The sequence below is a fragment of the Macrobrachium nipponense genome, chromosome 14 (genome assembly GCF_015104395.2).
Source record: "Macrobrachium nipponense isolate FS-2020 chromosome 14, ASM1510439v2, whole genome shotgun sequence".
In the NCBI taxonomy this organism is placed as follows: Eukaryota; Metazoa; Arthropoda; class Malacostraca; order Decapoda; family Palaemonidae; genus Macrobrachium; species Macrobrachium nipponense.
This window is the reverse complement of record NC_087207.1, coordinates 55,547,519-55,571,768: the sequence shown is the minus strand read 5'-3', so window position 1 is coordinate 55,571,768 and position 24,250 is coordinate 55,547,519. Positions and strand designations below refer to the sequence as shown.

General features: G+C 47.2%; 1 protein-coding gene across 1 annotated transcript in view; it reads left to right on the top strand.

The window, feature by feature from the left end:
* LOC135226241 (cell division cycle protein 27 homolog) overlaps positions 1-24,250 on the top strand; it is an 83,801-nt gene that overhangs the window by 45,515 nt on the left and 14,036 nt on the right. The window contains exons 5-7 of the mRNA XM_064265684.1: positions 756-917; positions 1,276-1,492; positions 2,975-3,155. Coding sequence (XP_064121754.1) covers positions 756-917; positions 1,276-1,492; positions 2,975-3,155 — 560 coding nt within the window. The remainder of the gene's footprint in view (positions 1-755; positions 918-1,275; positions 1,493-2,974; positions 3,156-24,250) is intronic.

Below are 24,250 nucleotides of genomic sequence, written 5' to 3'. Positions count from 1 at the left end.
TGAGTGATACTTTCTTCTTGACTTTGTCAATCAACGTCACGTCTGGTCTATTTGCTCGTATCACCCTATCCGTTCTGATACCATAGTCCCAGAGGATCTTTGCGTGATCGTTTTTCTCTCACTCCCTCAGTTTGGTACTCGTACCACTTATTACTGCAAGGTAGCTGATGTTTCTTGTACAAGCTCCATTGGAGGGCTTTATTATTATTATTATTATTATTATTATTATTATTATTATTATTATTATTACTCAGAAGATAAACCCAATCCATATGGAAGCCCAGAGAGGCCATGGATTTGAAATTCAAGCTTCCAAAGAATGTGGTGTTCATTCATTTGACCCCATAAGGGGATTAGTGCCATCAGTGCACCTCATGTGTTGCATTATAGACATTACCAAAGGTTCTTTGCAGCATCCCTTCAGCCCCTAGCTGCAAACCCTTTCATTCCTTTTACTGTACCTCCATTCATATCTTTCTTCCATCTTGCTATCTATCCTTTCCTGACAATTATTTCTTAGTGCAACTGTCAGGTTTGCCTCCCATTACCCTTTAGAAGTACCTACTCTCAATTTCTTTTCCATCGCTGAATGACCTCATAGGTCTCGGTTCTTGGCCTTTGGCCTACATTCTGTATTCCATTCCATTCCATTTGAAAGAAGTAATAGAAGGTAATGTGAATTATGGAAAGAAGGGGTCAGTTGTTTGGAAAAAAAATCAAAAGAATGCCTCTCTAAATTGAATTTTCTTTTTCAGATATTGTGCCGTACTACGAAAGATTCACCTGTGGTGTTGAATAAACCAGCCGTGTTTGCTCCAGCAGGGAATAATAGTAATTTTCAAAGCCCCCCGACTGGTCAACCTAATCCTAATGTTCGTAGATCTTCTCGTCTATTTGGCAATAGTAGTTCTGTTAAGGTATGTATTATTTGATTACTATACCTGCATGTAAGTGAAAAAGTTACTTCAATAAAGGCTTTCCTATAAAACTGCAACATTTTAATTGATATAATTGATCATATTGGTGTTTATAGATGTAAGAAAAAATGTCCAAGGTTTTTTGTTGTGTTTGTAAAACTATGTAGTGGAGTAAAATTTTTGAATAATTCCATAACTGGTTCCTTTACTTTGTGTGAGGCCTGTGCATATGGTTCGTAGGAAGCGCATATAGTATGTAGTGCATTTCCTAGTATGTATATTTGTATACATTGCATACTGTATTAATTTTAACCTAATGGTTATATTTAGACAATGTTAACAATTTCGATTTTTTCAGGAAAACAATAAAAGTCGTTTTGTTGCACCAAAGTCTCCTGCAAGAAAAGCAAAGACAAGATCCTCCAAGAGTCAGTCTAGTCTGTCAGAACTTAATGAGAAAAATAAGAGTGAAAACCAAGACATTTTGTCCTCGTCAGATAAGCTGTCATCAGAGAAACCAGTGACACCGCAGTCTCTCATTCAGCAAGCATTTAGCATTCAGAAACTGTGTTCTGGTAAGAAACTTATTTGCCTTAGAAATTTTGCCTCATTAGGTGATGGCTTGTTTTTCCATGTTCTATATGTATTGACACAGTGGTTTATGTCTTATTTGCTAGAATAACATAGCATATTTTTATGGCGGGTTTGTGGAATTATTTTAGCGGTAATTTAGGAAATGAGAAACTTTTGCATACTATAACTGCTTTTGTTAGCAAAAGTAAAAGCTTGTAAATCTTTGGTTGTGGTGGGTAACTCTTTTGACATTATTTCATTATGTTCACACTTCCATTAATTTGGTTTAGCATTGAGCTTGCAAAAACAGTCCTGTTGCACCTCCTTTTTATATAAGTAACTTGCCAAGTAATTATGTAGCCCTAAGTGTCAACTGTACTGCAGCTCAAAATTTGAGAAATTGTGGAAATCGCAGTAGCGAGCTTTTGTTTTAGGCAAAGGCTGCAAAACGAGACTGACTTTAGCTAAATATGACTTCCTTAGTGTGTATTGTATGTGTAGAGGACAAGTTTGTTCTTTAACTCTATATTGCAACAAGTGCAATGTCTTGGATAAGGAAAAATGGTAGACTCATTTAATGAAACTTAAACGTGACAGGAGCAGGGGAGCTTCTGCTAGAGCTGAGTCTAAGACTGCTAGTTAGGCGAGTTCACCTAGAGTTGATAATATTAATAGTATTCCTGTATCTGTTATGCCTTTGACTGCTTTTTCACTCATTACTAGTCCTCTGGCTTTCCCCTCAATGCCAATTCCTGGCTCCCTTTTTTCGGAATCCAGTGTCATAGCCAGTCTTGAGGTGAGGATAGACCAAAACCTCAGTCCATTAGTGAATACTGTGGCCCAAAATGGGACTTTGTTTAAAGTCCTTATGGACAAAGTGATTAGTTTTAGTGCAGGTGTAGTGAAGCGGAGGAGGTAATATCCGTCCCACTGATGCCCCTAGACCAAGGTCTAAACTCCTCTGCCCCTGGGAGGAAGCAAACTGGCAGTCCAAGGGAGGTTGGTGTGGTTTGCCCATGAGTAATGTATAGGTTTAGGAGTTGGAAAGAAAGTAGATGTTTTCCTTACCCTCTTTGATCCACTAGTGCTTTGTTCTGTTTGGTTGACTGTCCCTTTCAGATACTTAGTAAAGTAGTGGTTTGCTATTGACTGAATAATTTTGCAATTAAATTTTTCATATGTGTTCTTTGCCCAAAAATTTTCCAGTCTGCAAAAATTTTCAGCCAGGAGGTTGTACTTTTTGATCTGCAGCCTGTCAAGGTTCTTTGCAGCATCCCTTCATCCCTTACTGCAACCCTTTTCAATCCTTTTATTATACCTCTATTTATATTCTCTTTCTTCCAGCTCACTTTCCACCCTTTCCTAACAGTTGTTTCAATATTATTTTCAGCTCAAAGTGGCCTCATAGGTACTGGGACTTGGTCTTTGGCCTAAATTTTTTATTCCAATTCAGTAAATTGAAATATGTAAAAAATTACTTTCAGAGGGCTTGATGTCACTATTACGAGACATGGGGGCAGCATACCAGCAGTTGGCGCAGTATAATTGTAGAAGAGCGATAGACTTGCTGACAGCTCTTCCAACTCAACACTATCGTACTGGATGGGTCCTGGCACATATTGGTAAAGCCTATTTTGAACTCAATGAATATCATCAAGCAGCCAAGTAAGTTAATGTATTTCTTGTACAATTTACTCATAATTAGTTTTTTCTCTGCAAATGTATTTTGTATTCTCTAGCATGTGTAGAAACTAGGTCATAGCTTAAATAGAAACCTAACAAATGTTACTTATGTACAATTGACAAGAAAACTGATGATACAGTTTTCTGAAATCTTGGGACACATTGCTTAGTAATACCACACCTGGTAACTCTAAAATAGGGGCGGAGCTTCAAAGTCCTCATGTGTATTGCTTTCTAGATTTCCAGTAACTTTTAAACCATAAAGATTCTGTAAAAGTCCTATAATCATTCACAGGTGAATACAGTAACACCCGCTATATTATTCATTCAAGTTGGTTATGGTAACGTCAGTTCAGAGTAGAATATGGAACATCCTTCTTTAAAACCTACCATGAAACCCTTCTCATAAGGGATGTCACGACACTAAAATAATGTAAAATTAATGTGTAATTGGAAACAGGATCTTAAATAATGAGGAAAGAATGGTAAATAGAAATCGTGAGGAGCAATACTGGAAAATTTGCTTACGGCAAAGCTTAGGCCTATTTATAGATACTTAATCATATATTTGTTCATGAAACTTACCTGTCAGATATATATATAGCTGTATTTTTCCGAATCCGACAGAAATTTAAACACTTACGACACACGCAGTGGGAGTCAGGTGGTTAGTACCCATTCCCGCCGCTGGGAGGCGGGTATCAGGAATCATTCCCATTTTCTATTCATAATTTTTCTGTCGCCGGTGCTGGAAACACCTGTTTGCAGCACCTCCGTCCAGATTTTGGAAACTTACTAGCTACTTGAGTATCCCTTTTGGTTTTTCTTTGGTATCTGAATTGGATCGGTGGCTTGGCACACGTTGACTTTGGTTTGATTTGAATTTGGTATTGATTTTTCTTTGATCAAGATGTCAGGGTCTAGTTCTGCTAGCGCTAGATTTTGTTCCATGTCTGAATGTAGAGGTAGGCTACTGAAAGCTTCAGTAGACCCACATTCTGTTTGTAAAGTTTGCAGGGGGAATGAATGTACGTTTGAAAGTCGTTGTAAGGAGTGTGAAAGACTAACAGAGTCGGAATGGAAGGCGTATGAAACCTATCTTAAGAAACTTGAGCGAGATAGGTTAAGGAGGTCTTCCTCCAGGAGTGTTTCAGGTAGGCAAGATTTAAATTATTCTCCTGCTAACCCTCCTTCTGTAGATTATGCTCCTGCCCCTGTAGTGTTGCCTCCGGCCCCTGAGACAGTGTCGGTAGAAGGTAATACATTATCGCTAATTCTTGAATCGATTCGTAACTTAGAATCAAAAGTGTTAGCTCTGGAGAGCAAAAGTGAAGAGAAGTGCAGTGAAAGTGCCCCTTGTGTAGTGGAGGGTGCGTCAGATCGGCCTCATTCCGCCTCTAGACCTAGACCTCTGCTTGACTCCCAGATTACGGGGAGAGAGCATGTCGAAAGTTGAAGGAGGGTTACGAGGAACCCCCACCGATCTGGCGTGCCTTCGGCAGCTTCTGACGAACATACCCAGACTGCCAAGGAGCGTGCGCGTGCACGTCTTCTCAAGGAGTGCTTTTCTTCTTCTGAAGCTTCCTCCCCCGCGCAAGGGGTGGAGCTCTCATACCGCATCACGTCCGCTGCAAAGACGGCCTCGCGTTCGGGACTCTTCACGTCCAATCCAAGTTGTTCTCCGGAACTTTGCTCGTCGCCTGATAGTGCGTTTGCTGCTTTTCCTCCGCAGAAGAAGCGTAAGGATTATTCGGAGGCGGAGTCTTCCCTAGATGTTTCTTTCGAGCGCCGCAGTCGCTCTAAGGTGCGTGAAGCGGCGGTTCCTGGGAGTAGCAAGAAGGCGTCCCCTCGCCACTCTCCTGCTCACAGGATCAGCCCCCTCCCCAGAAAAGGAGGCTTCACCTACAAGCCAAGATTCTCCAGTCTCTTCAGCAGCAACTTCGAGATGTTTTTCCTTCGAGGAGAGACTGTTCCACGGTCGCCGTAAGAAGGATGACAATCTTCCTGTGAAGAGGTCGAGGCGTTCTCCCTCTCCCTCTCCTCGCTCGTCTCTCTCTCCGTTTGAGTCTCCCTCTAGAGTTCGTTCTGCTCCCCAGCAACTTTCTAGAGGAGGCGAGAAAGTTCGTTTCTCGCTCTCGTGAAGCGGTTGTTTCCGCTGCTACGAAACTTGTGGATAAGAAGCGAGTTTCTTTAGATGCCGAGCGCGCTTCTGTGAAAGTCAAACGCGCTTTAGTGGACGCCGAACGTGACTCGGTGCAAGTTTCGCGAGCGCCAGTGGACGCTCAGCGAGTTTTAGTGGACGCTCGGCTCGCACCAGTGGACGCTCGGCGCGCATCAGTGGACGCGCGGCGCGCACCAGTGGACGCTCAGCGCGCAGCAAGTGGACGCCAGGTGTACACCTGCGGCGTTTGAGCGCGCTTCTGTCGGCGCCAGTAGATTGGCTTCGGACGCCAAACGCGCGCCTACGGACGTCAGTTTTCCACTTCCGCAAGCACAAGCGAGGCGGGAACTCTTCCTGTTCGCCGTTCTTTCTCTTTTGAGAAAGCTCGGGACTCTTCTTTACTTCCTCCGACTTCCTCCAGTGTCTGAGAGGAAGTTAGTGACGGCTTTCGTCGAAGTGGACGAAGAACAGCAGTTGGCTCCAGTTTCGACGGACTACAAGGTTTTGACTCGTTTACTTCAGTCAGTCTTTGCAGACACTTTCCAACCTGAAGCTCCACGTACTCCTCCCTCTCAGTTTTCGTCTTCTTCCAAAGCTCGCTAAGATCTCGGGCTTTGTGAGAATGAAGAAGTCGCTTTCTACGAACAGCAAGCTTTTAGAAAGGTCCATGATTGGATGGAAAAGAGGAAAGCTTCAGGCAAGACTTCTTTCGCTTTACCACCTTCAAGACTCGGTGGCAAAGCTGGTATGTGGTATGAGACGGGAGAAAACGTCGGAGTTAAGCTTCCAGCTCAGCTCAAGGAGACTTTGGTAGCATTGTAGATGCCACCAGAAGATCTTTTTGTCTTCCTCGAAGGTCTCGTGGACACATAGCGAGTTAGACTTTTCACCTTAAAGGCCTCTTCAGGACACTAGAGGTCTTTAATTTTCTTGACTGGTGCCTGGGAGTATTGGATGCCAGGTCCAGGAGTTCTGATTCCATCAGTCTGGGGGAGCTGTCCAGTGTATTGTCTTGCATGGACAAGGCCGTCAGGGATGGTTCTGAGGAATTGGCTGCTCATTTCAGCACGGGAACGCTTAAGAAAAGAGCACTTTTTTGCATTTTACTGCAAAGTCGGTCTCACCAGCGCAAAAGCGGATCTTCTTTTCGCTCCTTTCTCAGAACATCTCTTCCCCCCCAGTCTATGGTAAAAGGACATAGCTGCCAGTCTCCAGGAGAAAGCAACTCAAGACCTTCTGGCACAGTCTTCTAGGAAGCCTACTACTTCTTCGTCTTCTGGGTCCTCTGCTTTGAAGAAGTCGAAGCCCTTTCGATCCGCTTCTTCCTCGAAGCCAGCCCCTCGAGGAAGAGGCTCTTTCAGAGGCAAGACTCCCGCTCCTTCCAAGAGCAAGAAGTGAGAGGGAAGTCCTTCAGACACCGGTAGGAGCCAGGCTTCTACATTTCGCGAAAGCTTGGGAAGAGAGAGGTGCCGACGCTTGGTCTCTGGACATCGTCAAGAAGGGTACAGAATTCCTTTCCTGATGTTACCCACCCCCCGCTGTCTTCGACACCAAAGGATTTGTCTCCGTCGTATCAGGGAGAAAAGCAGAAAGTGCTTCACGATCTACTAGATCAAATGATCGAGAAGCAGGCAGTGGAACAGGTCTTCGACCGGAGTTCTCCGGGGTTTTACAACCGTCTGTTCCTAGTGCCGAAGCAGTCGGGGGGTGGCGCCCCGTTCTGGATGTCAGCAGTCTAAATCGCTTCGTTACCAAGCGGAAGTTTCAAGATGGTAGAACACCTCAATCCGTGCTTGCAGCTTTAAGACGGGGATTGGATGGTCTCGTTAGACCTTCAGGACGCATACTTTCACGTCCCCATCCATCCCGATCAAGGAAATACCTGCGGTTTGTCCTGAAAGGGAAGATTTTATTCCCAATTCAGGGTCACTCTGGCTTCGGTCTCAGCACGGCGCCGATGGTGTTCACCGTTCTTATGAAGAACGTTGCGAGGTGGCTCCATCTTGCGGAAATAAAGGATCTCTCATCTACCTAGACGACTGGCTTATTCGAGCCTCATCGCAAGACAGGTGTCTGAAGGACCTTCACACGACTCTGTCGTTAGCGAAGTCCCTGGGACTTCTGGTGAATCTCGAGAAGTCGCATCTGACTCCTTCTCAATCCTTAGTCTATCTGGGGATTCAGATGGACTCAGTGGCTTTCGGGCGGTTTTTTTTCCGTCCCAGGGGCGACAACTTCAATGCCTGGACAAAGTGTCGGCCTTTCTAGGAAGGAAACATGCTCGGTGAGGGAATGGATGAGTCTGCTGGGGACCATTTCCTCACTGGAGAAGTTTGTTTCTCTGGGAAGGTTGCACCTCCGACCACTTCAGTTCTTCCTCTCAAGCAATTGGTCACGCAAACAGGATCTAGAAGAGGTCTTGTTTTTGACGGAAGAAGTGAAAAAGCACCTCAAATGGTGGTTGGATCCAAAGAAGCTTGCGGAAGGACTTTCGCTCAAGCTTCGGAACCCCGACCTAGTGTTGTTCTCCGACGCGTCCTCCACGGGTTGGGGAGCAACACTGGGAGGGAGAGAAGTGTCAGGCACCTGGAGAGGGGAACAGGTGTCCTGGCACATCAATCTAAAAGAACTCTCAGCGGTTTACCTTGCTCTAAGGTTCTTCGAGGAGGAAGTCTCCAGCAAAGTGGTTCAGATAAACTCGGACAACACCACAGGCCTTGGCATAACCTCAGGAAACAGGGGGGAACTCACTCTCATTCTCTGTTCGTCATCGCGAGGAATATCCTGATTTGGGCGAAGTCGCAAAACGTCACGATTCTGACAAGGTTTTGTGTCAGGCGTGGAAAACGTGCGAGCGGACCTTCTCAGTCGGCAAGGACAGCTTCTGCCGACGGAATGGACCCCTTCATCAGGAAGTATGCCAGGCGCTATGGAAGCTGTGGGGACGTCCTCATGTGGACGTTTTCGCAACTTCCCGAACGAAGAGACTTCCGCTGTATTGCTCCCCAGTTCTGGACCCGGGAGCAGTGGCAGTAGACGCCCTACTGTGGAATTGGTCGGGACTAGACATTTTACGCTTTTCCCCCCATTCAAAATCCTCGGGGAAGTAATGAGGAAGTTCGCTGACATCAGAAGGAGCGAGAATGACCTCATCGCCCCCTTCTGGCCAGCGCCACCGACTGGTTCACGGAGGTGTGATGTCCTTCCTAGTAGACTTTCCGAGGACTCTGCCCCTAAGGAAAGATCTACTCAGACAGCCCCACTTCGAGAGGTACCACAAAAACCTCCCCGCTCTGAGTCTGACTGCGTTCAGACTATCAAGAAGTTGGCCAGAGCGAGGGGTTTTTCAAGACCTGTGGCAACGGCGATTGCCACCGCAAGGAGGCCCTCCTCAATCGCAGTTTACCAATCAAAGTGGGCTGTCTTTAGAAGTTGGTGCAGAAGGAAGGGCATTTCCTCCACCTCAACCTCTGTGAGCCAGATAGCAGATTTCCTTCTTCACCTTAGGAAAGAAGCGAAACTAGCCGTTCCCACGATTAAAGGCTACAGAAGCGTGCTTTCTGTGGTCTTCAGACATAGAGGACTCGACTTAGCGAATAATAGAGACATTCATGATCTCATTAGATCATTTGAGACTGTGAAAGTTCTCCAACCTAAAGTACCATCGTGGAACTTAGACGTGGTACTGAAGTTTCTCATGTCGAGTCAATTTGAACCGCTCCATTTAGCCTCGCTTAGGAATCTTACTAAGAAGACCATTTTCCTAACCGCTCTGGCGACGGCGAAGAGGGTTAGCGAAATTCAAGTCATAAGCAAGCATATTGGGTTCAAGGATCATAGTGCAGTTTGTTCCTTAAGTCCTACGTTCTTAGCAAAGAACGAGAACCCTTCCAACCTTGGCCGAGGACGTTCGAGATCAAGGGGTTGTCGGAGCTAGTGGGACCTGAAGCTGAGAGAGTCCTGTGTCCTGTCAGGGCTCTCAAGTTTTATTTGCAGAGAACCAGAGCATGCAGAGGTTCTTCGGAGAACTTGTGGTGCTCTGTGAAAAAACCAGATCTTCCGATGTCGAAGAATGCACTGGCGTTCTTCTTAAGAAGTACGGTTAAGGAAGCCCATGAAAAGTGTAGTGAAAGTGACATGGAGCTCTGAAAGTGAAAGCCCACGAGTTGAGGGCTATTGCTACTTCGGTGGCTTTTCACAAAAATATGGCAATCAAAGATATTTTGGGCGCCACTTATTGGCGAAGCAATTCGGTGTTCGCTTCACACTACCTGCGGGAGGTGAAAGCAACATACGAAAATTGTTACTCGCTCGGACCATACGTCGCTGCAGACACTGTTTTGGGGCAGGAGGTAGCGCTCATCCTATCCTTTAATGGTTTAGGGGAGTTTTTAACTTGTGTTATGGTTGTGGGGTTGACCGCCTGCGGCGGATCTCCCTTCCATTAAGCGTAGTCTATGTGGGATACTTTTGGTAGGCTACGCCAGGTTGGTTTGGTTTTACTTCGTTGCCCTCATTTGTATGGTCAATGGTCTAGTCACGTCGTGGTCTCGCCCCTGTTTGACAGATCATCTGGAGTGCACCCAGCTATATGGTCTCTACCTCGCTGGCACTCTAGTAGCACAAGCAGACTTACGCGGCAGTAACCACGAAGTCAGCTATGGCTAACAGGTAAGGAATCAAGATATCAATTATCTGCATATATATGTTTTCCTAAAATCTTCTATTCTGTCTACTCCCACCACCAAAGGTGGGATTCAGCTATATATATATCTGACAGGTAAGTTTCATGAACAAAATGATATTGTAATGATACAATTAAGTTTGTTCATACTTACCTGGCGAGATTATATAATCAAGTACCCACCCACCTCCCCTCAGGAGACAGTGGAAATAAAAAATTATGAATAGAAAATGGGAATGATTCCTGATACCCGCCTCCCAGCGCGGGAATGGGTACTAACCACCTGACTCCCCCACTGCGTGTGTCGTAAGTGTTTAAATTTCTGTCGGATTCGGAAAAATACAGCTATATATATATCTGCCAGGTAAGTATGAACAAACTTAATTGTATCATTACAATATCATTTTGTTCATGAAACTTACCTGTCAGAGATATATATAGCTGTATTCTCCGACGTCCGACAGAATTTCAAAACTCCCGGCACACGCAGTGGGCGGCCAGGTGGTTAGTACCCATTCCCGCCGCTGGGAGGCGGATATCAGGAATCATTCCCATTTTCTATTCAGATTTTTCTCTGTCGACGCCGTCCGGCTAAACAACTGTTTACAGACCTCCGCCTAGGATTTTGAAACTTCTTGTGCTAACTTGAGTATTCTGATTGACTTTTGGATTTTGATTTGGCTTGTTGGCTTGGCATACGTGATAGTGGATTTGATTTGGATTTGGCTTTGACTTTTCTTTGATTACGATGTCTGGATCTAGCTCTGCTAGCTTCAGGGTGTGTAAGGTACAGGAATGTAAGGTGAGGTTGCCGAAAGCTTCGGTAGACCCTCATTCGGTGTGCTTGAAATGTATGTATGTTGAATGATAGATGCATCGAGTGTGAGCAATTGACTGAAATTGAATGGAAGGCATATGATTCTTACGTGAGAAAGCTTGAGCGTGATAGAATCAGGAGGTCTTCCTCTAGAAGTGCTTCTGTGAATAGAAGTCAAGGTAGAATTGTATCTCCATTAAATCCTCCTGTAGATGTAATTCAACCTAATCCTGTTGTATTGCCTCCGAACAATCAGGAAGTGTCTGCAGAAGGAAGCGTATTATTTACGATCGTGGAGTCGATTCGCGCCTTGGAATCTAAAGTGATTGCTCTACAATCAAATGTGAATTGCAATAAAAGTGTTAGTGCATCTAGTGTTGTGGAGGGGGGGTCAGATCGGTCCCATAATGCCTCTAGGCCTAGGCCCCTGCCGGACTCCCAGGCCTTAGGGAGAGGGCAAGCGAAACCGCCCCGAAGAGGGTTTACGGGATCTAATGACCGGTATCTGACGTCCCTTCGGCAGAAACTGAGGACGAATCTCAGGCTGCCGGTGTTCGTGCACGGGCACGGATACTTAAAGAGTGCTTCTCTTCTTCCGAGACTTCCTCTCCTCGCCGAGGTTGGGACGCTCGGAAGACCTCTCAGGGGGAGAGCGGCAGGGGAGCAAGGTGTGCAAAGGCACAGGTCGGCGTCGCCCTCTTAAGAGAGGTTTCAGAGAAGAGGACGCTTCACGTCCTTCTGATCATTACGTAGATTCATCACCTGAAGATTTTGAAGCTTTTCCGCCACAGAAAAGGAACAAGACTTCATCAGGGGAGGACTCTTTCGAGTGTCCAAGTCGCTCTAAGCATGTTCCTGAGTTGAAGGAAAGGGCATCCCCTCGCCCATCTTCCTCGCAACAGGATGAGTCTTTCTCCTGATACGAGAACTTTCCCCATCAAGGAAATGCTTTGGGAATGCAGAAACAGTTAGCTTCCTATTTTGAGAGAAAGGAGGCAGAAACTAGTCATCGGAGGAAGGATAGGTGGCTGCCTGTTAAGAGGACTAGGCAGTCCCCGGCTCCTTCTACGCGTTTTTCAGCCTTTGAGTCTCCTCCTAGTAGCCGACGCATTAGAGAAAACGTGATTACGTTCCTCATGAAAGGGCGTCTAGGAGAGACGAAATTTGACAGAGACGTGAGTTGTCGCACAGGTCGCCGGCGTCTTTGTCAAAAGGCCGAGAACGTCAAGGATCCATATCGAAAGTTCAAGCTTTGCATGATGATGATCACGCTCGGCGTCTTAAGCAACGAAGCGCTTACCAGGACGCTCGAGGAAGACGCTTTTCAAGACCGCGCGGGCGGGACGCTCGCCAAGACGCTCGAGCTGACGCTGTTCAGGACGCACGGCGTCCTTCACATCAGGACGCACGGCGTCCTACACATCAAGACGCTCGAGCTGACGCTGTTCAGGACGCATGGCGTCCTACACATCAGGACGCTCAGCAGGACGCTTCTCAGAACGCGCGGCGCCTTACATATCGGGACGCTTGCCAGGACGATCAACAGTTGAGTCCGAAGCGTCAGGATATTTCACATGTTAAAGTGTCGAAGTCATCGCGATCTTTGAAGGGCGCTGATGACCGAGAGAAGGATTCGTCTAGTGATCTCTGCCCTACGGATGATGACGAACCAAATGCGTCAGCGTCGTCAGACTATAAGACGTTGACGGATTTACTTAAGAAATTGTTCCCAGATAATTTTCAAGCGGCCGTTCCTTGCTCTCCACCTTCACAATTTGCCTCATCGAAGCCAGAAGGCTCCTAGGCTTCGTTAAGATGGCCACTTCGCTCTCTGCGAAGAGAGCGTTTAAGAGAGTCCAGGATTGGATGGATTCAAGGAAGGTTAAAGGGAAGACTTCGTTTGCACTTCCTCCATCTAGACTGAAAGGGAGAGCTGGGATCTGGTACGAAACAGGAGAAGAAGCAGGATTGAAAGCACCGTCTTCTTCTCAAGGAGATTTCGCCAATTTGGTGGACGCTCCAAGGAGGTCTTATTTGTCATCGGCTAAGGTTTCCTGGACAATGACGGAGACAGATCATCACCTCAAGGGTTATTTAAGACGCTAGAGGTGTTAACTTTTTAGATTGGTGCTCGGGGCTTTGGATGTACAATCGAGGAGTCAAGACTCGATTTCACTGGAAGAGCTTTCCGAGTGTATAGCTTGTATGGATAGAGCAGTAAGGGATGGCTCTGATGAGTTAGCATCTCATTTTGCTACAGGTCTGCTAAAGAAGAGAGCTCTCTATTGTAGCTTTGCGGCGAAAGCAGTTTCTCCCGCTTAGAAAGCGGAGTTATTATTCGCCCCCTTCTCTACGCACCTATTTCCGCAGTCCATGATTAAGGATCTGTCGGTAAACTTGCAAGAGAAAGCAACAAGGGACCTCTTGACTCAATCTTCCAGACGACCTACTCCTCAGGCTTCTACTTCAACAGCTCCAGGCAACCCAAGAAAGAAACTTTAAGGCCCCTTTCCGTGGGAGCACCCTTCCTCTAGAGGTTCTTCGAGAGGAAGGGGGTCCTTTAGAGGTAAGATCTCTTCTATCAAGAAGGGAAAAAATTAACGTTTCTGCCCTTCAGGCACCTGTAGGTGCGAGACTCACCTTATTTGCTCAGGCATGGAGGACGATAGGGGCGGACACCTGGACCCTAGATGTGATCGAGAGAGGATACAAGATCCCTTTCCTCTCTGCGCCTCCTTTGAGCACGAAGCCGATAGACCTGTCGCCCGCATACCAGTCAGAGAAGCAACAGATCTTACTCGACCTTCTAGATCAAATGTTGGAAAAGAAGGCCGTAGAAGAAGTCCTAATGCTAGATTCCCCAGGCTTCTACAACAGGTTATTCCTGGTTCTGAAGCAGTCTGGGGGATGGAGACCTGTCCTAGACGTCAGCAGACTGAACATTTTTGTAAAGAAAGAAAAATTCAGGATGGAAACTTCTCAGTCTGTGCTAGGGGCCTTGAGACCAGGGGATTGGATGGTGTCATTGGACCTACAAGACGCTTATTTCCACGTCCCGATCCATCCTCAATCAAGGAAATTCCTGAGGTTCGTCTTAAGGGCAGGTCTTCCAGTTCAGGGCTCTGTGCTTCGGTCTGAGTACGGCGCCGATGGTTTTTACTTTCCGCATGCGGAATGTAGCGAAATGGCTTCACCTATCGAAGATAAGAGTCTCGCTTTACCTGGACGACTGGCTAATCAAGTCGTCTTCGAAGTCAAGGTGCCTGGAGGACCTTCAGACGACATTACAGCTGACAAAGGCCCTGGGCCTTATAGTGAATTATGAGAAGTCCCATCTGATCCCCACGCAGTCCATCGTGTATCTGGGGATTCAGATGGATTCAGCGGCTTTTCAAGCTTTTCCATCAAAGGAACGTCAGCAGAGATGCTTAGAGAAAGTGTCAGCCTTCTTAGGGAAAGAAACATGCTCGGCGAAGGAATGGATGAGTCTGCTGGGAACCATTTCTTCACTGGAGAAGTTTGTTTCCCTGGGGAGGTTGCACCTCAGGCCACTCCAGTTTTTATGGAGGAAAACTGGCGAAAGACAAAAAGAATCTAGACTCGACTTTGATTATCTCAAAAGCGGTCAAGGATCAACTGAAGTGGGTGGCAAGATCCGATCAAACTCTCGGAAGGAATGTCCCTCAACCTTTTGAGCCCCGACCTAGTGTTGTTCTCAGACGCCTCCATGGTAGGCTGGGGAGCAAACACTAGGAAAGGAGGAAGGTGGTCAGGCCTCTGGAGAGGGGAGGCAACAAAAGAGGTCCTGGCACATAAACTTAAAGAGTTGGAGGCTATTCGGTTGGCTCTTCAGTTCTTCGAAGAACGATTGGTGGGCCGAGTTGTCCAGATCAACTCGGACAACACTACGGCTCTCGCTTACATCAAAAAGCAGGGGGGGGGACACACTCGATCACTGTTCATGATAGCGAGAGACATCCTTCTATGGGCGAAAGCTCGAAACATAGTGATCCTAACAAGGTTCATTTCAGGAATACAAAATGTTCGAGCGGATCTTTTAAGCTGTCAACATCATCAGATGCTTCCCACAGAATGGACGCCCTACATCTAGAAGTTTGTCAAGAGCTATGGAAGTTGTGGGGACGGCCGCTAGTCGACCATCTTCGCAACCTCGAAAACTAAGAGGCTTCCGATTTATTGATCTCCAGTTCATCGAATCCGGAACGCCAATAGCGGTAGATGCCATCCTATGGGACTGGGAACGGGGACGGATGTAGTACGGCCTTTGATTTCCCCGTTCACAAACATCTTAGGAGAGGTGACAAGGCAAGTTTGCGGCGTCGCCAGGAGCAAGAATGACTCTGATCGCCCCCTTTTGGCCCTCAAGCGATTGTTCACGGAGGTCATGTCTCTTCTGGGTAGACTTTCCCGAGAACCCTGCCAGAGAGAGCCGATCTTCTCAAACAGCCCCACTTCGAGAGGTACCACGGAAACCTCTCCGCTCTGAGTCTGACTGCGTTCAGACTATCAAGAAGTTGGCCAGAGCGAGAGGTTTTTCAAGATCAGTGGCAGAGGCTATTGCCAATGCGAGAAGAGCTTCCTCTCGAGCAGTTTATCAGTCGAAGTGGGCTGTCTTCAGGAGATGGTGTAGGAAGAAAGGTATTTCCTCCTCCACGACCTCTGTGAACCAAATCGCTGAGTTTCTCCTGCATTTGAGAAATGTGGACAAACTAGCAGTGCCCACAATAAAAGGATACAAGAGTATGCTGTCAGCTGTCCTTCCGTCACAAGAGGATTAGACCTGACAAATGATAAAGACCTTCACGATCTTTTGAGATCGTTTGAGACAACCAAAGTACTACAACCGAAGGTTCCATCATGGAACCTTGATGTAGTTCTAAGGTTCTTGATGTCGGCTCCCTTTGAACCTCTGCATGCTGTCCTCATTGAGAGAGACTACTAGAAAGGCGATTTTCCTAACTGCTTCTTGCACGGCAAAAGGGTTGTGAAATTCAAGCAATTAGTAAATATGTGGGTTTCAGAGGACACAGTGCAGTGTGCTCCTTGGATCCTAATTTCTTAGCTAAGAATGAGAACCCATCTAACCCCTGGCCAAAAACCTTTGAAATCAAGGGGTTAGCAGAGTTCATCGGACAAGAGCCAGAGAGAGTCCTGTGCCCTGTTAGGGCTCTCAAATTTTATATGCAAAAGACCAAAGATTGTCGGGGTCCTTCTGAAAATCTATGGTGTTCTGTTAAGAGACCCGACTTTCCTATGTCGAAGAATGCACTGGCATTCTTTTTACGAAGCACCATCAGGGAGGCCCATGCGTCCTGCTCGGATGGTGATCTGAAGCTTTTGAAAATAAAAGCCCATGAAGTGAGAGCTGTTGCAACTTCAATGGCATTTCGAAAGAATATGGCACTTAATGATATCATTAGCGCTACTTTTTGGCGAAGCAACTCTGTGTTTGCTTCACATTACCTGCGGGATGTGAAGACGGCATATGAGAACTGCGAGTCGCTTGGACCATACATATCCGCAGAAATGGTGTTGGGGCAGGGAGCAGCACAAATACTATCCTATAGAAAAGGGGTAGGTGGTGTGCTTTTTAATTTTGGTGTTAGTTTATGGTTGAAGGGTTAGTTGCTTGAGGCGCTTTCCCTTTCTTTAGCCTAAAAGTTATGGGACTAACTTCGATAGGTTAGGTCAGGTGGTGGTTTTTAGCTTCGTTGCCCTCACAGTATGGTCAATATGGTCTAGTCACATTGTGGTCACGTGCCCCCGTTGACAGATCATCTAGAGCGCACCAACTACAGAGGTCACTACCTTGTTGGCAACTCTAGTAAGCAAAAGCAGACATTCGGTGACAGTAATCAAGAAGTCAGCTATGCTAACAGGGTAAGGAAATCAAGATTGTCAATCATCTGCACTTGAGGTGTTTCCTAAATCCTTCTATTCTGTCCCTTCCCACCTCCAATGGTGGGATTCAGCTATATATATATCTGACAGGTAAGTTTCATGAACAAAATGTTATTGTTATGATACAATAAAGTTTGTTCATACTTACCTGGCAGAATATACAATTAATCAAGTACCCACCCACCTCCCCTCAGGGGACAGTGGGTATGAAAAATCTGAATAAGAAAAGGGGAATTATTCCTGATATCCGCCTCCCGGCGGCGGGAATGTATCTAACCACCTGCTGCCCCCTGCGTGTGCCGGGAGTTTTGAAATTCTGTCGGACGTCGGAGAATACAGCTATATATATTATCTGCACCAGGGTACAAGTATGAAATCAACTTTATTGTATCATAACAATAACATTTTACTACTTCATTATACTTGATAAAATTTGAAGGGACCTTAGTATTCAAGTTAATTATCTAACAAATTCATACCCTAATCTTGAATTGATTTGACAGTTCCTGTAACATTCAAGGACTATAAAAAGAAGTGGAAAATTTCAACCATATGCTACAGTCACTCTTGCTTTCTTCATAATATTCTCTACTTTTGAAAATCAATTTTCATCCACAAATCATTCACGAAAAGTGCTGCGTAAAGTAAAAATATTTATTGCCACAAATAACTATATCTATTGCGTAGGCAATGAAAGTTTATATCGTGCAAAAAAATGCTGATGTAATGGGATATCTGTCTCGCTGCAAAGTAATGCTGCCGTGCTAGCTTTGTAGGCTAACCCCGAACTGCTTGTAATGGGAGCATAACCAGAAAATCTTCGAATTGACAGGGTACTTTAACATTGATAAAGATTTCCTTTTACTGACAGTAGGATAAAGATTTCCTTTTACTGACAGTAGCTTTGTAAACAACTACTAGCATTCAATCCATGTCAGCGTCAAAGTCATTAATATGTGAAAGCCTTTACGTAAGCCAGTATCCAGTGCCTTGTGCTTTCCCGCCAAAGTTCTCGGGCGCCTCCTCCCATCATAGAAAACGCTCTTGCGGATTTGCTAATTTGTTAAACCCACCTTAGCCGTTACAACATTGGCCGCCATTGACGCCAGCTAACTTTAAATGCTTAGGAATACAAACATAAATTTATAGAAATTAAAATAATGTTCTTGACCATTTGTGGTGATGCAAAATAATCCTGTTCAGTGAGAAAAACGAGCAAATAGTGACATCACGATACTGAGTAACACAACCAGCTATCACCCACTCTATCTTCCAGATCTCTATGAACGAATTCATCTGAGAAATTCCAATTACTTCGGACATATATCGTGTTTTGAGGTATCTGAATGATTTTGTTTTGCAGTTCCAATGTATATGATATAATTTGCATTGCAGTTCCAATGTATATATGATATAATTTGCATTGTATTTTCATATTCAAGAGTCAATTTAGCAAGATTATGTCTTTTCAGTAAAAAAACAAATGGGAAATTCGGTGAACTAGGGCTAGTGAAAATTGTATCCTCAGTTTTCTTGCCAATTGTACATTTGATTTTATAAATATAGTGTCTGGCAGGTTTGTAGGGAACCAGCAGAATGCTCACTGAAATTTGCAAATGAAGGTCGTAAAGCAAGACTTTCCTATGAAATGTCAGTTCAGTATAGAATTATACCCATTGTAATAAAGATGAAATACAAGAGAGGGAATAAAACTGTTATTAAAAGGAAAGAAGAAAGACAATAAGTTCCACGATTACATGCAATAAACACACCGTTAAAGGAAATCATTTGTGCATGTAGGGGGGGGGTGGGGGGGGGGGGGGGGGGGGGGGAGGGGGGGGGGGGGGGGAACCTGGATTAAAAAAAAAAAAAAAAAAAAAAAAAAAAAAAAAAAAAAAAAAAAAAAAAACCAAGGTAGTTGGTTTGATCAAATCTTAACTGATACCTCAACTCAAGTCACATGGATTCACCAGTCCTTGTCAACTCCTTATGTTTAAAGTGAACAAGTATAATTTGTCGTAAGTTGTGTTTAGTTAATTGGTCACTATAAATTGTTAGCGAAGCTCTGCCCTTTTAAATAATTACATAGTTTAGTTTTTGTGTATGTATTCAATACTTTAGCTAAAAAGTATACTGGCCCATTTTCACTTTGTTTTGATTGTAGACATCAGCCTTTTATATAGATATGTTGGTCATAATCACCTTTGTTGAGTGGCTATGACAGAAAGAATGCTTAAACCTCACACTCTGGGCTAATATATGCTAATGTATACACCTATGACCGGGGAAAGTTTTAAGGATGATTTAAAGATGGTTAACCCTTAAACACCGAAGTGGTAAAAAAAAAAATGTCTCCCGTGTGCCGGAGGTGTTTCAGAGTGAGCGCGGAAGCGCAAAAAATTTTTTTTTTTCAAAAAATCACAGCGCGCTTAGTTTTCAAGATTAAGAGTTCATTTTTGGCTCCTTTTTTTTGTCATTGGCTGAAGTTTAGTATGCAACCATCAGAAATGAAAAAAATTATCATTATCATATATAAATAATGCGATATATGATAGCGCAAAAACAAAATTTCATATATAATTGTATTCAAATCGCACTGTGCGCGAAACGGTTAAAGGTAACAAGTTACTTTTTTTTCGTTGTAATGTACACTAAATTGCAATCATTTTGGTATATAACACATTGTAAAACGATCAAAGCAACACAGAAAATACTATCACAAAATAATGCATGAATTTGTAACGCGCGGACGTAAACAAATATTTTTTTCAAAAATTCACCATAAATCTAAATATTGTCCTAGAGACTTCCAATGTCTTTCAAAATGAAGACAAATAATTGAATATTACTATACTGTAAGAATATTAGCTTACTAATGCAGTTTTCAACCATATCTGACGAGTTAAAGTTGACCGAATGTCGAATTTTTTTATATATTTTTTTATATGCAATTATTTCGGAAATAAGAAAAGCTACAACCTTCAAATATTTTTCTTTTTATTCTACATGAAATTGCGCACATTTTCATATATAAAACTCTATGAAATGCCTAATATGAAACGGAGCAAATATTCCGAGAATGGAATGTATGCATTTCGGAGATTTGTGGCGGAGAATCCGCGCACGGAGGGAAGGAAAGTTTTTTTTTTTAAATTCACCATAAATCTAAATTTGTTCTGATACGTAATACAAACCCTCGGTCCTTTAACAATAGGAAGTAGCTAGCGGCAGCTGGAACGGTCGTAAGCTTCGAACAAGGGGAGAACGGTAGTTAACTGCTTGTCCGATCGTCGCGCGCCGCGCGACTGGGAGGTAAACAAACCACTTTTGCTTTCGGCCGTGTGTGGGAAGGACGTGTTCGTCATCGCTCTGCCCGCTTTGTCGTTTGCTTTGAGTTTGAGTATTTGCCCTCTCTTTCTGTATAAATCAGAGTGACTGTAAGTACTTGTACATTTCTTTATTGATCTTGCAATGAGTGAAGGAAGAATGGAGATATCACCTGCGCCCTCCAGTCGCCCGTTAGTAGAGTGTGTCCCGGGCTGGGAGGGGCGTAGATGTGGAGGTTTTAGATCATTTGTTGATGTGGACACCTCACTAGGTTTTGTACTCGTTGTCGGGGGCGAGAGTGCTCCCGCAACGAGCCCTGTGTCACATGTATGAATTGGTCCGAGGCGCAGTGGGTGCTGTACGAGGGCAGGAAGAGACTTAGGCCGCCCAAGAAGTCATCGGAAGTCCAGTGACTCCTTTGGTAAAAAACGGACACCCTTCGTCCTCTTTCCTGCCCCCGGGCCAGCCCCCACGTTTCGCGCCTTCCCCTGCGGGGGGGGTAGCGGAGTCCTTCTCCTCTCTTGATCCGTCGAGTGTGGATGAGGGCGCCCGCTACCCGGACGTACAGCTGTACTCGGGGTCTTCCGTACGCTCTGGGGGGGGTGCGTCTCCCCCAGGCGTGAGGAAACCCCTCTAACTAACCCGACTGTTGCTTCCGCAGGTGTGCCATCAGCGAAGGACGACCTGGGACAGGTGTGGGAGTCGCTGGGACTGCAGGGAGTGCCCAGCATCCAAGGGTTGATTCAGGCGGTTTGGCGGGGTCGGCAGTGGTCACTCATGGTGCGGTGACCACCTACTACAACCACAGTAACGTACACCAGCATATGAATGCCACCGCATCTGGTGTATACGCCACATATAACTGTTCGGGTGACACCCACGGCTGCTATACAAAAACCATTACTGCCGTGCCAAAGAGGACGGTGCCACCACCACCTGGATTCTTTGTATTGCCGACCCCGGACTTCCGCTCCCAAAGAGTACCCCCTGGACCTGCCGCCAGTGCCGAGGATGACGGTAAGCTGCCGACAGGACGCCTGGTCCTCTCGCCCTGTGGTTATCCTGCCGTGCCTGCCGTACCTGTTGCTGTCCCAGCCGCTCATGTTCCTTTTCAGATCAGGGGCCTGCGCATTCTTCTTCAGATGTTCCTGCCGTTCCTGCTGTTCCCGGACCTGTTCCTGTTGTTCCTGCTGTTGGTGGTGCTGTCACAGTCTCAGGTCTTTCCGGACAGGTGCAGTCGGGCCCTGTTGCTTCGCAACTGCCCCGGCTCCCTCCTGGATGGAAGACCTGACGTCTGTCCTGCGGAGCCTGGCGAAGAAGAAGAGGAAGAGGAAGAAGGTGTCGTCGTCGTCTTCGTCGTCTTCTTCGTCGTCTGCTGCCTCTCCTTCCCCTTCGACTTCTAACGGCTAAACAGCCGAAGAAGAAGAAGGGTTGCCTCCTCCCCCCCCTAAGAAGACTCCTTCGGGATCTTCTAAGGGCCCGGCTCGCTCAGGCGAGCTGGGGAGCTCTTCTGCTGGTCCTCCTGTTCCTTCGGGAACGGGGCCCGTCGCTTCTTCTGCAAAGAAGAAGTCGACGGGGACCAGAGGTGCACCAGCCTCGGCTGGTGCGTCCTCACCTGGTGCTCAGCGGTTTCTGCCCCGCTAAACCAGGTTCCGTCTCGGCCGCTTCTCGTTCGCGAGAAGCACCGAGTGGACGCTCTTTCCAAAGAGGACCGTCCAGCCAAAGTTTTGACGCCCGAGCTCGCTCGCCGTCAAGACAGCGGCGCGGAGAGCCAAGAAACTGGCGAGAGTCGTGCACACGACTCTCGCCAGCCAGTGGACGCTCGTCGCAGCGATCAACTGGCTGCTCGGGCTGACGTGACGGTCGCTGACCGGCCACGGGTTGGAGGCGAGGAGGAGTCCCCACGGCCGCCGGTACCAGCCACGGCTGGTACCAGCGGTTTGACGCGCCGAGAGGACGCTGGCCGGTTCTCGACGCGACAGAGAGCCTAGCAGGTCACCCGTCCGCCGCTCCCGATGGGACCGGGCGGAGACGGGGGAAGACCAGCGGCAGCTCGCCTGACGCTAGAGATCGTCTCGACGTTCTCAGCCGAGCCAATCGCCCCAGGCGAGCGGCAAGGCTAGGCCTGCTGCCCGACCGTCACCGCGTTGGTTTACGATCGCAGCAGCCCTCCACGCACGCTGTCACCGGCCATCGAGCGAGGGGGGAGCGTCAGGTCTGCCTCTCCCGTACCTTCAACCTCCTCGGGCTATACCGGGAGGAGCGAGGTACCGAGGAGCGATCACGAGAGGTGCGCCGCTCGTGACCCAGCTATGACGCCGTACGGCTCAGGCACGGTCTTAGGACCGACCAGAACGTACGCGCAAGTAGTTGGAGGCGACTGTCAAGGGTCTGTCGCTGTTCCTCCTTCTGAGGAGGGGTATCGAGGGATATGCTCTTGCTGGAGGGACTGGACGGTCCTACTCCACAAGACGCTGTAACTCCTGAGATACGAGGAACTTCGCAGAGGTCATTAAGCTGATGCGTCTGCATAATGACCTTGCGGAAGGATCGCCGCTAACCACCGCAGAGCCCACGTCCCGGCTCGAATCATTTTGGGTCCCAAGAGGGAGCCCAAAATGATGGTGGGGTTGCCACGATCGGAGCTTGCGGACCTCGGTCCTGGATCAGGTGGAATCTCGTCTCCGGACGGGAGGACTCGCTAAAATCCGGACTGGTCCTCTAAGCTGCTTCCTCCTCCTCTACAGCGGCAGAGGCGATTTTACGTGCCTTCGGAAGACCCGATACTGCCGAACAGGTTAACCCGGAGTTAGCGAGGCTGACTCCAGGTGTGTCCCTGCAGCAGCTCCTGTCGGAGAACCTATGGTTCTCGCAGCAGGAGGCACTTGCCCTGGAATCTACCGCTATGGCAGCATTCCAGGCAGTTTCCTGGTTGGATTTGTGGTCCCCCCTCACAATATCCAAAGTAGCGGCCGGCTCTGGGAGTTCTGCTCTCGAAGACGACGCTTCTTTCAGGAGACTGTGCCAGTCTGGAGGAAGAGCAATCTCTTACCTCGCCCATCAGACTGCTAACCTGTGGGCCAACTTGGTTCTTCGACGTAGGGACGCAGTCCTTACCCGAGTGACCAAGTGGGCCGGGCGTGAGGCGGCACTCGGGTAGGGGCTACGAAATGGACCTCTTAGGAGTTCCCCACCCACTCTCTTTCCTGGAGAGATGGTGGACGCTGCGGTGGAACGGGCGGCGCACTGACGAGAGTGACCGCTTAGTCCACCGGCAGTCTCGAAGGTTTCTGGGCAATCTCGAGTAAACTGCGGCCAAACCAAAGAGCTTGGCTAGCGCTTCCACGGCGGCGAAGACGGTTGCACCGTCACCGTCCAAACCCCGTGTGAAGACTCCTGTTGTTTCAACTTCTGCTAGAGGAGGCCGCAACCAGCCCTCCTCCCAGCCCTCCTTTCCCCGAGGAGGTGCTGGAAAGAAGTCGAAACGAGAGGGAAACGCTAGGGACGGCGTTCCCCTTTCACCCTCAGCTGCCGGCCGGAAGTGGGGGGGTGCCTAGCGAGCCATTGGGCGACTTGGCAGCGCTACGGCGCCGAGAACTGGATAGTAAGACGTCCTTCGGGAGGGATATCTGCTACCCTTCGAGTCTCAGCCCCCCCTCCCCCCCCCTCATCTCCAAACCGGTCCATCTACATGACCTATGTCCGGGGATCAGCAAAGGACAACGCTCTTCGACAGGAGATCAAGACCATGCTGGCGAAACGAGCTGTAGAAATCGGTGAGGACCAGTCACCGGGCTTTTAACAGCCGCCTCTTCCTAGTGGAGAAGGGCATCGGGGAGGGGGGCTGGCGTCCGGTGATAGACCTCTCTCTCCCCTGAACCACCGCTTTCGTTCGCGCACGACGCGGTTCACGATGGAGTCGGCACGCTCAGTGCTCGACTCGATCAGGGGGAACGTTTCATGCTTTCAGTGGACTTGAGGACGCGTATTTTCAAATACCCATCCATCAGTCCTCCAGAAAGTACCTCCGCTTCATCTTCGACGGGAACGGTGTACCAATTCAGGGCACTTTGTTTCGGTCTCTCACCGCCCCACAGGTGTTCACTCGCGAGTGTTCACTCTGGTGTCGGCTTGGGCCCATTCGAACGGGATACGTCTTCTGAGGT